The following is a 13,994-nucleotide window of genomic DNA, read 5'->3' as shown; positions in this document are numbered from 1 at the left end:
AACTTCAATTTATTGGTTATTGCCAGCTTATCTAATAAATTGATGAATAATACCTAGAACTCTGACTCTTGGGGATTTCACTTTCAACAGTATAAATATTACCTATTGCTATCATTACTACATGGCATGGTTTTGAGGCCCTACATTAGTCACCCTCTTCAATGAACATTATTTAGTTTGTCTCCATCCCTTTTAAAATACAGTGCCTAGAACTGAACATAATTCTCCAAGTGTGATAAGGTAAGGAAAGAATATAGCATAATATCTTTTCCTTTGTATCCTTTGCTTGGGACATTATATATTTTAATTAATGCAGCCCAAGATAGACCTTTTATTTTTCTTCTTGGAAGTCACATCATGTTACTGATTCATTGATCTGGCAGTCAACTAAAATTCCTAAATCTTTTTTCACATAAACAGCTGTTAAGCCACACCTCTTTTATTCAATATCTGAGCAAATGATTTTGTGAACCTAAGGGCAAGTAATAAGTAATCCAGAATAATCTGGATTGTTTCATCTTTTATACTTGGCCTTTCATTCCAACCCATTGAGATCTTTTTGAATTCCATTTCTGTTATCTGGCATATAAACTGTCTATATTCTCTCCCTTTCTACTTTCATGTCATATACAACTTCCATCAGCAAGCTCTCTAAGTCTTAAATCATTAATAAAACAGCTTAACAGGACAGGGCCAGAGCCCTATGCCATATGACTAGAGACTCCTCTACATTTTGACTTCAATCCATGAATCAAAGATTATTTGGGTGTAATTGCTTAACCCACTACAAATTCACCTGACTCTACTATTTAGCCCATATTTCTTCATCTTGGCCATAAGGATTTCATGAGAAACCTTGTCAAAGGCCTGGATGAAATCTAGAGGTAGTTCTAGCAAAAGACTAGGGTGAAATATTCAAAAGGACACAGTCAGGACACTAACTTCTAGTTCAGGGTTTGACATTTGTTAGTCATAACTTTGAGCAAGTCTTTGATTTCTATGAACCTCAGTTTCTTTATTTGAAAAATGTAAAATTAAGGTTTTTTATACATTATTCAAATGAGCAAAATATTCCAAAACAATATCAAAATATGCATGTACCATTGCGATTTCAGAGTAGCACGGTGCTAGGCACATTGTAAAATTCAGTGAGTACTTTATGATCATGTTTTCATTGTTAACCAGTAATGAACTTTAAAGTGCCCATTGAAGGTGTGGATTTAGATGGTGCCTATCTGTCTAAATTTAACAGAGATGCAGGCACCAGACTATGGACAAGTCCAGAGAAAATACTCAAAGTGACAATGTACAAGTAACAAGGCATAGATGTCTATAGAGTAAAACAGTATTGAACATATTCCAATCAAGCTGAAAGGTAATTTTAAAATGACTATGGACACTGAGCAATGAGCTTTGTAGGCATCAGTGTATTTTTATTTATGTGTACGACAGCCATTTCCAAAGCTCTTGCATTAATTATCTTGCCAAATTAAAACTTTTTTAAAAAAATAAATGGGAGTAGTACAAACCCCAAATGAACAGATAGAAAGTTAGAGAAACAATAGCCAGGTGAGGGAAATTGGTATTTTCCTTCCCATGTAACAGTAGCATAATTAGTTAAAGTGAGAGAAGTCAATGAGTCAGAATGCCATAATAGAGAATATCAACAGTCACAGTTACACACACTAATCTCAAGCATTGCTGTCAATGCAGCCCAGACCTGGGAGCTTGGTACCTGACCTTTCTGGGTCATACAGTAAGCTTCCTTGTTGGGAAAGACTAGAAAGTAATAAAAGGAATTGTGATCACTTCTTGCCTCTATTGACAAGTCTGTTAAATAATTTGATATGGGGAAGGAGAAGTCTGTAGCATTACTCAAAATTCTGACCCAAAGAAAATGTAATATAGGGACTATTTGCTTGTATTATGTGTTTGAAAAAAAGGAAAAAGTGGATCCTTACTATTATTTACCATTACTTCAGAAAAACTACAGCTTTATGGCTGATTAACACTGCATAAACAGATGAACTGATCTTTAGTAATTGGATAACTACTGGTTATCTTCTCCAAATGCAGTGTTTCATGGTCCCAGGCTTCTGACAACAAACTGCAAATATCTGCACTGCCAGGATTTTCATTGAGTAAGTAGGAGCCTAGCATAGTTCTTATATAGCTCCAGATATTCCTCTTGGGACCCTTCTATCTGCTGGGCCCTCAAATATAATATGGGGCTACTTGGGCAGCTTAGTTATGTACAGTCTTATTATATTGAAATATTACTTTCATCCTTCATATTTCCCTTTTGTAGTTGTTGAGAAAAGTTGATTTACACATCTATCTTTTAAAGATGTCAATTGATCCTTCTGAACTGTAGTCAGATGGTTTACTTATAATGATATTTGTGATCAGCAGAAGAATCTTTTATGTTTTCATTCAAGCAGCTCTCATTTTGCCACATGATGTTTGTGGTCTTCAGAATACTTATTGGAAATGGCTTCTGCGATTTGCCTAGAATCTCAAAGGTGCTTTCATAGCTACTGAACTAGAAACGCTTTTCATGGCTTTGAATACTGAACATCTGAAAAGCCAGTATTAAAACAAAGGCATTTTGTGAGGGCTCTAATACAGTTAAACCCCATTACAAAATGCTTTGCTGTATTAGGGATTTAGTTAGACCACAGATCTGGTATTCTCTGGGGACACAGTCAGCCTATAAGACTAATAACTAAGAAAGTCTATCTTCTGCATCTTATCTCACTTCCCTTACAGCAGTTAAATGATGAGGTCCTACGGTAGTTCTCTGATAAATCCTGGGAAAGTATAAGAACACCCAAGTTCATACAAGCCAGAATTAATTACAGTTTCAAGGAACAGTATAGTACCTACTGATCTCTGTATTATCTTAAGATCCATTTCAACCACATTAGTGGACAAAGGTCTCTAAACCGAGAAAGTAACATTAGTAGATAGAGCCAACACAGAAAGAACAATCTCCTTAGTTTGACTTTACTCTGATGAGATGCAATTTTTTATGCTAATATGATAGGGTTTTTATATAGGGATTCCTATTTTTTTGTTGTTTTTTTCTTTTTTTTGTAGAGTCACTACTATCTTTCCATGTAAACCACAAATCTTATACATTGGAAGAATTCAGTTATCTGTTTCCTATGTCTAACTTTGCAAGTAAGGAGTTTAAGGAAAATCAACTTCTAATTATGTATACCAGGGGAGGAAATTGTGGCATGAACAAGAATTAATTTTCAGTTTGTCTTTATTAGAGACATTTAGCTTTCAAGTTATATTTAGGCTAATAAATTAGTTTATATTCTTCAAGCACACACAAAAGAACTGATTTCAGTTTACCATTTTTGTGTAGTGGAAAAAAGATCAATCATTCCAGAAGTAATAAACATAAGTTACCAGCAATGGGCCACACATTATCTTTGTGTTCTCTTAATCAATTCCAGGGCCACTCAGCTAATTTACCCATCTCCACTAAATCTGTATAATAACTCAGGAAACCATGTCACCAAGTATTTTTTTCTTAATCTTGTTAAATGAAATAATATATGTAAAGTGATTCATAAACTTTAAATAACTACATAACTACATTTAATTATTGTCATCATCACCACCACCACCACCACCACCATCATCCCTAATCACTGTCCCCCTCATCCCATCCCCCAAGATCCTATACATAGGATCAATAGGTTTATACATGAAAGAGAACCTAAAGATTGTCTGCTGCCCTCTCATCACTTTACAGATGAGGAAACCAGGACAAAGAAATGATTTGTTTAAAGTCACATAACTAGTAAGTGATTGAGCTAAGACTCCTAAGCATGTCTTCTGACTCCAAGTGCAACACTCTTTTCAATGCCCCACACTACCCTTACACATTGCCATATTTGGTTGTTCAGTATATGTTGCATTTCCCCATTTTCTTCTATCACATACTACTCATTCATCCTCCTCTTCACCCCCACCATCTTTCTTCTTCTCTCTTGCTCAATCTCTTTAAGAATATGTCTTTTTTCTTTCCCCTCAGTCTTTCTAACTGGTTTGGGTTTTTTTTTTTTTTTTTTTTTTTTTTTTAGTGAGGCAGTTGGGGTTAAGTGACTTGCCCAGGGTCACACAGCTAGTAAGTGTCAAGGGTCTGAGGCCAGACTTGAACTCAGGTCCTCCTGAATCCAGGGTCGGTGCTCTATCCACTGCGCTATCTAGCTGCCCGTTTTTTTTTTTTTGTTGTTGTTGTTGTTTGTTTGCTTGTTTTTTAGTGAGGCAATTGGGGTTAAGTGACTTGCCCAGGGTCACACAGCTAGTAAGTGTCAAGGGTCTGAGGCCAGACTTGAACTCAGGTACTCCTGACTCCAGGGCCGGTGCTCTATCCACTGCGCCATCTAGCTGCCCCTGCCCCTGTTTTTAAGATAGAAGAAAAAGACCCTACTTAAGGGCAAGAAGCACAAGGATAGTGTTAGCAATACACCTATTTCAAGGAAAAGATGATAGTTGCGAAATTTAATTAGACAAAAGAACCAGTGCCATTAACCTCTAAATCCCTTGAAAGTGTCTCCAAATATCGTTTAGATTCACTACATAAATCTCAATTACTTTCTCATCCTCTTCTAATTAAATGTACCTTTCCTCAAGTACTAGTACTCAAGAAAAGAAAATTAAACTGTTTCTTATCCAACTTTATTTTCTTTAGGTTTTGTTTACTATGTGTTTAGTAACAGTATCATGGCAGTATTTTTCCCACTGTAATTCAATTCAAAAGTTGTTGTTGAGTCATTTCAGTCGTGTTCAACTCTGTGACCCCATTTGGATTTTCTTGGGGAAGATACTGGAGAGGTTTGCCATTTTCTTCTCTAGCTCATTTTACAGATGAGGAAACTGAGGCAAACAGGGTAAAATGACTTATTCAGGGTCTCACAGCTAGTAAGTGTCTGAGGCCACATTTGAACTCAGGGAGATGAGTCTTTCTGACTTCAGATGTGGCACTCTATCCACTGTGCCACCTAGCTGCCCCCAATTCAAAAGTACAATCCTTCCAAATAATATTTCAAAAAACCATCCTCTCTCTTATATACTCATGGTCCAGTTATACTGTCCTATTTGAGGCTCCTACTGTTCCATTTCCCATGCCCATGGCCTTTGCCCTGTAACATGCTTGGAATGATTTCCCTCCACACCACTGAATTATTAAATATGTCTTAAAGTATTTTAACTACCTCCAATGCCAAGTGGATTTTCACAGATTGGTTTGCAAACTTCATTACCACTCTTTCTATGGGAAAACTCATTTGGTATCTGAATTGACCCAGATGGCTCTGGGCACAGCCCTCCCTCACTTAAATCTAATTCACTGCAAGTCATGACATCACCCCAATATCATGGTCCTTTTACAAAATGAAGGACAAACAACAAAAACAAAAGGATTAGGGATCCTAAATAAACAAGTCACACAAAAGTAATTCCTTGAGGATAGGGACCATTTCAAAATTTATGTCTTTGCATGCCCAGTGTGTGGCACAGAATCTGTCACAATACAAGCTCACTAAATTCCTATTGAATTTTTGAAACTTTGAGAACACAATAAGTTTGTAAATTAAACTAGATTTCCTTAAGATTCCTTAGAGTCTTTTATGCTTGAGACTTGACATCTTTGTTATCTTGTCTCCACATTACTTGTTGGTCATAACCATGTGAGGAAAACATTACAAAATCACAGAATCTCACAGGTGGAAAGGACATGAGAGCTCCATCTAGCTCCAATTTATACCTTAGCAAGAATCCTCTCTACAATATCAATAAGTGGTCATCCAGCTTCTATTTGAATACTTCCAGTGATGGGGAACCCACCACCACCTAAAGGATCCCATTCCACTTTTGGATAGCTCTAAACCCAAGGAAATTTTTCCTTACCTTGAACTTTGACCCCTAACTCTGCTATTTCTATCCACTGCCCATCTTTCTGTCTTTTATGACCAAGTAGGACATATTATAACCACATGATATTCATATTCTTTTTTCAAATACTTGAAGACAGCTTTCCTAATTTTACCCATTCTCACCACCACCACCACCATCATCCCCAGTCCCAAATATTCAGTTCTCTTAATTAAACACCCCCAGTTTCTTTAACTGATCTTATGAATGGTCTACAGTCCCTTTCACCATTCTGGTTACCCCATTCTAGACATCTTCTAGATTATCAATATTCTTCATGAAATATGACATGTAGCATTGAACACCTTACTCCATATGTAGTCACTACAAAGCAGTGTACAGACAGAGATCATAACCTCTATCATTCTGAACACTGTGGCTCTCTCTTAATGGAGACTAAAAGATTGCATTAGTATTTTTTGGCAGCCATGGCATATTATTGATTCATAATGATATTAAAGTCCACTAAAACTCCTAGTTTTTTCTCCCCATACATATATAGTAGGAATATCTTTTACTATAAAATTTGCATTTAACATGCAAAAACCTCTAATTTACATTTTCCCATAACTTAATAAAAATTTCCAATTTTATTATTGTCAATGTATATTTCTCAGAAATGCTTGTTGGGGGGCAGCTAGGTGGCACAGTGGATAAAGCACTGGCCCTGGATTCAGGAGGACCTGAGTTAAAAATCCGGCCTCAGACACTAGACATGTACTAGCTGTGTGACCCTGGGCAAGTCACTTAACCCTCACTGTCTTGCAAAAATTAAAGAAAGAAAAGAAAAGAAAAGAAAAGAAAAGAAAAGAAAAGGAAAGGAAAGGAAAGGAAAGGAAAGGAAAGGAAAGGAAAGGAAAGGAAAGGAAAGGAAAGGAAAGGAAAGGAAAGGAAAGGAAAGGAAAGGAAAGGAAAGGAAAGGAAAGGAAAGGAAAGGAAAGGAAAGGAAAGGAAAGGAAAGGAAAGGAAAGGAAAGGAAAGGAAAGGAAAGGAAAGGAAAGGAAAGGAAAGGAAAGGAAAGGAAAGGAAAGGAAAGGAAAGGAAAGGAAAGGAAAGGAAAGGAAAGGAAAGGAAAGGAAAGGAAAGGAAAGGAAAGGAAAGGAAAGGAAAGGAAAGCAAAGGAAAGCAAAGGAAAGCAAAGGAAAGCAAAGGAAAGCAAAGGAAAGCAAAGGAAAGGAAAGGAAAGCAAAGCAAAGGAAAGGAAAGGAAAGGAAAGGAAAGGAAAGGAAAGGAAAGGAAAGGAAAGGAAAGGAAAGGAAAGGAAAGGAAAGGAAAGGAAAGGAAAGGAAAGGAAAGGAAAGGAAAGGAAAGGAAAGGAAAGGAAAGGAAAGGAAAGGAAAGGAAAGGAAAGGAAAGGAAAGGAAAGGAAAGGAAAGGAAAGGAAAGGAAAGGAAAGGAAAGGAAAGGAAAGGAAAGAAAAGGAAAGAAAGAAAGAGAAAGAAAGAAAGAAAAGAAATGCTTGTTAAATATAGTGAAAATGGGTATGACAATCAGGGTTGCTGAGTATTTAACATATTTTTTTTTAATTCTCTGCAGCAGACCTATGCACAGGAGTCATGGTGATTAAGGCATATACATCACTTGGGCATATAATCACATGGTGATTAAGGCATATACAGTGGTTAAGGCATATACATCACTTTTAGAGATTTTGCCTAGATGTGTGTGTGTAAATTATTACGGAGGAGGAAATCATCATAATCTACTTTTGAAGAAATTTCTGTTGGTTGCCTGGAATGAGAAACGTACGTACCTTTATTCAGAGCTTATAACATATACTATTCTTGTTAGTGGATATGTTAAAGTGTTCAAAAGCAATATCCTAGTCTATCTGGTCATTTCTTTCAACTCATGCTTTCTTGCTATTTTCATTATTATTCCTAGTCTGTAGAAATATGTCAAAGAATTTTATATTGTACTTTCCAAAACGTTGGCAATCTGGCTTCTGATCTCATCACTCAACTGAAACTGTTCTCTCCAGCATTACCAGTGATCTATCTCTTAAATGCCAAATCTAATGACCTTTCTCTGGGTTTTCATCAAAAAGCTCTCTTGGTTCTCCTCCCATCTTTCTGATTGCTCCTTCAGTTTCCTTTTCTGGATGCTCATCCATATTACTAATTGTGAATGTACTCACAAAGTTCTGTTGGGCAATCTTCTCTTTCCTCTATACACTATTCCACTTGGTGACCTCATCAATTTCCATAACTTAATTAATGTTTCCTTCCAGATGACTCCCTTTTCTATATCCAGGCTCTCTCCTAAAATCCAGTTTGAAAAAAGCAATTGCATAATGGCTATTTCAAACTGTATACTTCACAGATATCTCATACTCAACATGTTAAAAATAGAGTGCATTTGATTTCCTCAAGAAGTGATCCTTCTTCTGAACTTTCCTATGCCTATGAAAGGCATCACCATCCCTTCAGTCATTCAGGTCAGTGTCCTCCTCAATTTCTTACTCTTATCCATCGTATTGTCACTAAATCTTTTTGTTTATATCTCTGCAATATTTCTCACATATCTCACCCTTTTTTGACATATATGACAGCAGCCACCAACCTGGGTCAGCCCCATACCAACTTTGGCTATGACTATTGCCATAGTCTCCTATTTGGTCTCCCTGTCTTAAGTCTCTTCACATCCTATTCTTTCCTCCATGGAACCATTTAAGTGATTTTCCTAAAGCACACACAGGTCTGATAGTGTCACCTCTTCTCTAAAATTCCATTAGCTCTCTCTTATTTCTATAATCAAATATGAATATCTCTGTTTGGCATTTAAAGTTCTTCACAATTTGGTTGCATCTGTTAAGGCTAAAATTCTAGCTATACTGTCTAAAATATCTAATGAGTGGTCGCCAATAAATTATAAGCTTTAGCAAGAGTTAGACTTTTAAGCATTTATTGAGGAGAGTAAGAATTTGGTAAAGAGAGAGAGAAAAGGCCTAGATTCATCTATCTATTAAAGGGAGAGAGCATTCCTAGCTCCTCTCCCCGCCAGAGTCCACAGGAAAGAGAGAAAGTCAGAGCGCCAGGCTCCCCCTTCTTCCTCCCACAAGCAAATGTCACTTCCTGACGCCAAAGAAAAGATGCATGGTCTTGCCCTCAGAGACCTTCACTTCATGGCGGAGCTTTTCTACAGTAAGTCTCCAGCAGGTGGCATCATTCCAATCGTTACACAGCCTACTTCACAAGTCTTCTTATACCCCCCCCCCCCCCCCCGCCATCTCACCTCCTTCTCGTATATGTTGTGATACCACCATATTGTCCAAGTTGTTGTTCTAATGCTCCATTTTCCATGTCTATGCCTTTGTACTGTCACATGTCTGGAAGGGTCTCCCTCCAACCTTCTGAACCTTAAGTGTTCCTTCAAGAATCAACTCAAACATTACTGCTGTCAGAGGCATTCCCTTATCTCTCTCTCTTACCCTACCACAGCTGTTAGTGTCTTCTCACCTATCTGCATATCTGCTTTGCATGTCTAACATATATCTATATATGTACATGTTGCTTTTCATGTTAGAACATACATTTCTTGAGAATAGGGACTGTTCACTTTTATCTTTATATGCCCCAAACAGCCCATTGCTTGGAACATCATAGTCAGTTAAATGGCAGTATAGTAGATAAAAGGCTGGGCTTGGAGTCAGGAAGACCTAAGATGCCACTCATGCTTTCTCAGCCTCAGTAGCCTTATCAGGAAAATGGGAATAACAACAACATCTACCTTAAATGTTGTCATCAAGATGAAATGAGATATTTACATACATACATATGTATATAAGTGCTAATATAAATGCTAGCTATTATTATGAAAACAATTAAATTGCTTGTTGATTTATAAAAATACATAGCCATATTTTTCATTAAAATGTAGTTTAACAAGACTAATTCAATTCATCAAACATATATGAAGTTCCTACTGTCTATAGCATACTCTTCTAGGTACTAGAAGAGGCATAAAGTTTAGATAAGACAAAATCTCCTTATCTCTGAGTGTTCACTGGCTGCATCTTATACCTGGAATTCTCTCTCCTTATCAATTCCTGGTGGCTTCTTTCAACTTTCAGTTCAAATCTCATCATCTGCAGGAAGGCTATTCCTGTCACTTTTTTTCCCCCAGGGCAATGAGAATTAAATGACTTGCCCAGGGTCACACAGCTGGTACATGTCAAGTGTCTGAAACTGGATTTGAACTCAGGTCCTCCTGAATCCAGGGCCAGTGCTTTATCCACTGTACCACCTAGCTAACCCTTTTCCAGTCACTCTTAATTCTTCTGCCTTCTCTGAGATTAGCTCCAGTTTAACCTGCTTATAATCTTGTTTGCATATAGTTGTTTGTATGTTCTCTCTCCCATTAAACTGTGAGTTCCTTGATGGCAGGGACTGTTTTTGCCCTTCTTTGTGTCCTGAGCACTTAACAGAGTTCTTGGTATGTAACATCTGCTTAATAAATATTTGTACTCTTCACATCTTCATGGAGTTTACAATTTTGTTAGCACAAATAATGTTATAAGTTAGGAACTCAATGAATGCCACTGTTCAGTCATCTTCATCAAAGAAATTCAGATTTCCATGTTTCCAGAGGTACATTTGAAATTTACACATTCAATTCTTAACTCTAACCTCTGGGGAAATACACACACACACACACACACACACACACACACACACACATCTTGCTTTGCACATCCTTTAGCAGTCTGTGTCTCAGGCATTATCCTAATCTCCTTCGTGCTTCATTAGTCAAGGGCTCCCAAACACCACCAACATCCCTAAAAGAGTCTTCTGTAGCTACCCAAATATCTGTTAATCCACAGTATTAGAAATAGGAGATGAATGCATGATGTAGGTCTAGTGCCTTTTCTCAGCACATATTCTTAAAGGGGCTATGCTTACTATAAACAGATATTTGGGATGCTGTCACCTTCCCTGCCAGCTGGGCTCTATAGGCCTTTCCTTCTCTAATATTTGGCAAGTCTCTCCACTGCCAAGATAGATCAGAGTCCTTAATCCATCAACAAGCAGAGTATTTGTCAATCTGCCATATTGACTTATCTAGACAAGTAAGGACAGCTAACAGAACAGTGAGATGAATGGAAAGAAGGGCAAAAAATGACTGACAGTTCTTGTGGCTAAGTTTGATCAGTGAGCCTACAAGGTTTTAGTGGACATTAGGAGAAAAACCAAAATATCGCCCAAGTCACATACAAAGGCTGGGGTTTTGTACAAACTTGAAATTTCTGGTGTTTAATGTCAGACTGTCAGACTAACACATCCTATTGATTAGACCTTAGGTGGCAAAGGATATGAAGTACAACCCAAATTACCCTTGAGAATAGACTCTGGAACTTGTCAATAATACTGTGGTCCACAGCACCTTGTTTGAAAGAAAGAAGACATTTTCTTTAGCTTGTCCTTTCTCTCATTTTCTAGCAAGAACAAGAGTTATCAAGGCCACTGCACAGAAACAAGAGTGAGTCGTTTCCCCAGAAACCCCAAGAGCCAACGTAAATGAAAAAGTCTACACCACTGATGAGATACTACTGCTGAGAAACAACTCAGATTTTAACATCAGCAAGTGTAAAGAATACTCCTTTAATTAAGATAAGGGGAAAAGAGAGAACAAACAATGAGACATATTGAGGACAGAAAAGAAAAGTCAGAAGAGTCACTTACCCTTAGTTCTTCCTTTGTGCTGAAGCCATCAAGAAGCTGTTGATAATGTCTGTCTGTCATCTGTCGTAACAAGGACAGGAGGCAGGCAACAAACTCCCCCTAATTTAAAAAAAATAATAATCATTGATTATAGTGAAGCTCCCCACTCAGGAGAATCTGGAGTCAAGAAAATTTGAATTCAAATCCTGCTGAAAATATTTCCCAACTGTGTGACCATGGGCAAATCACTTAGCCTCACCATGACTCATTTTCCCAAATATAAAATGGGGATAACAACCAGATCTGCTGCTCATGGCTGTTGTGAGAATAAAATGAGATGGCATTTGTAACACATTTTGTAAAACAGGGTACTATATAATTATAGCTTTCTTCTTCTTCTTCTTCTTCATCATCAGAATAATCTATATTCTCCTTAAATGTACCTTGGAAAACCTGCAAACACAAAGCACTGTGGCATGTAATACAATCTAAAGTGATGTTATAGGCAATGGGCCTAGTTAATTTAAATTTTCGGTTTTTTTTTTAACTAGGGGTCTGTGAATATTTTAAAAAATATTTGATAACTGTATTTAAATAGAATTGGTTTCATTTGTAAATCTATGTATCTTATTTTATGCATTTAAAAACATTATTCTAAAAAGGGGCCCATATGCTTCAACAAAGCACCAAACAGGTCAATGACACAAAAATATTAAGAATTCCTGATCTAGGGGGCAGCTAGATGGCACAGTAGATAGAGCACCGGCCCTGGAGTCAGGAGTACCTGAGTTCAAATCTGGCCTCAGACACTTAACACTTACTAGCTGTGTGACCCTGGGCAAGTCACTTAAGCCCAATTGCCTCACTAAAAAAAAAAAAAAAAAAAATTCCTAAAAGAATTCCTGATCTAAATTAGAATTTACAATCTCACAGACAGTTATTCTCTTATCAATGTAAGAAGTAACCAGTATTTGGTAAAAATAAATGCATCTCTAGGGATTATTTCTTAAGTAGCAGACTAACCCTAGTAACACCCTGCCTACTCAGGTGGAATTAAAAAAATAAAACTAGCATCATCAAAAAAAATAAGATATTTTCCATTAAACAAAGATTATCACCTTCCCCTTTAAGTAGCAAGGGTTTAAAATAGTATTAATGATTTTTTTTATGAGAATCCTTCCAAAAATGGAGTATAAACATTCCTGTCCTATTTAAAAAGAAGACACGCTGTAATCAAACAATTTCCAGATAATTCTAACTCAATAATTATTCTTCCTCAATGGATCTGTGATCACAAAGATGTGGGTATCTGCCCATAGGAAGAGATCACCATTGACCCACAACTTCTTACTCCACTTGCTTCTTGTATGTGTCTTCCCATAGATACTTTAAGAGAGGATCACCTCAAAATGTGGGAAGCCTTTCTTTTAGGTCAGTTTACATTATATGGATACCCATGTAACATCTGATATCAGCAGTGCTGTAACACAATGATGACCTCAGGGGCTAGAGAGCCAGAAGATACTGGACTTTTTGTCTGTATACTAAATGTCCCTGAACGCTTATGCCTTTTGAATTTTTGGAGGAGCTTTTTATGGGTGTCCTGTGCCTGCTTTTGCTTTAACACAGCTGACTGTCATTTCCTCATATTCTCAGTGTGCCTGTCTCTAAACTGCACCATGTCTTCCTCTCTGATTTGCTATGACCTAACAAGCCAGACTACCAGCTTGCAACTGAGTCCAAAATAAGTCAATAAGGCCTAGATGAGGTCCTGAAGGGCTTTCCGATGAGTAAAAAAACCCAAAAAACATAAATCAAAGTTCATGTACTTTCATGTTTTTCCAGGTTCTCAAAAGCTTTTTGTAACATTTCCTACCCTTCCAGTCCCCACTCCTCTCCAACTCTCAGTGGAATGAAAGTTCTTTGTGGTCAGAGATTGTTTCACTTTTTTCTTTGTATCTTTAACACCCAGCATGTTTATCTTGCATCTAGTAGGTGCTTTAAAAATGTTTCAATTGGGGCAGCTAGATGGTCAAGTGGATAGAGCACCAGCCCTGCATTGAGGAGGACTGGAGTTCAAATCCGGCCTCAGACACTTAACACTTACTAGCTGTGTGACCCTGGGCAAGTCACTTAATACCCCAATTGCCTCACCAGAAAAGAAAAGGAAAAAAAAATGTTTCAACTGAATTCCTGATTCTTGTTGTGTTTGGATAGTTGAGGTTTCTGGATAGGTGAATTCCAAATAAGTTATTGTTTCTGTTTTCTTAAAAAAAAATAATGGATGCATCCCTTTCTAAACATGTTCATCTTGAAGAACAATGGTACCTAAAGCTCAAATTAACTCTGTCCCTTTCCCTCACCCAAATATGCAGGCCTTAT

At 37.3% G+C, this 13,994-nt stretch overlaps 1 protein-coding gene across 7 annotated transcripts in view; it reads right to left on the bottom strand.

Annotated features, from left to right (window-relative positions):
- The window catches only part of DOCK4 (dedicator of cytokinesis 4), a 572,917-nt gene that overhangs the window by 123,616 nt on the left and 435,307 nt on the right, over nucleotides 1-13,994 (bottom strand). For all 7 annotated transcript variants that reach the window (XM_043965823.1, XM_043965817.1, XM_043965820.1 and 4 more), the window contains one exon: nucleotides 11,634-11,732. In XM_043965823.1, coding sequence (XP_043821758.1) covers nucleotides 11,634-11,732 — 99 coding nt within the window. The remainder of the gene's footprint in view (nucleotides 1-11,633; nucleotides 11,733-13,994) is intronic.

This window comes from Dromiciops gliroides, chromosome 5 (genome assembly GCF_019393635.1).
Source record: "Dromiciops gliroides isolate mDroGli1 chromosome 5, mDroGli1.pri, whole genome shotgun sequence".
Taxonomy (NCBI): Eukaryota; Metazoa; Chordata; class Mammalia; order Microbiotheria; family Microbiotheriidae; genus Dromiciops; species Dromiciops gliroides.
Note: the sequence above shows the minus strand (reverse complement) of the source record. Positions and strands in the feature narration are given on the sequence as shown.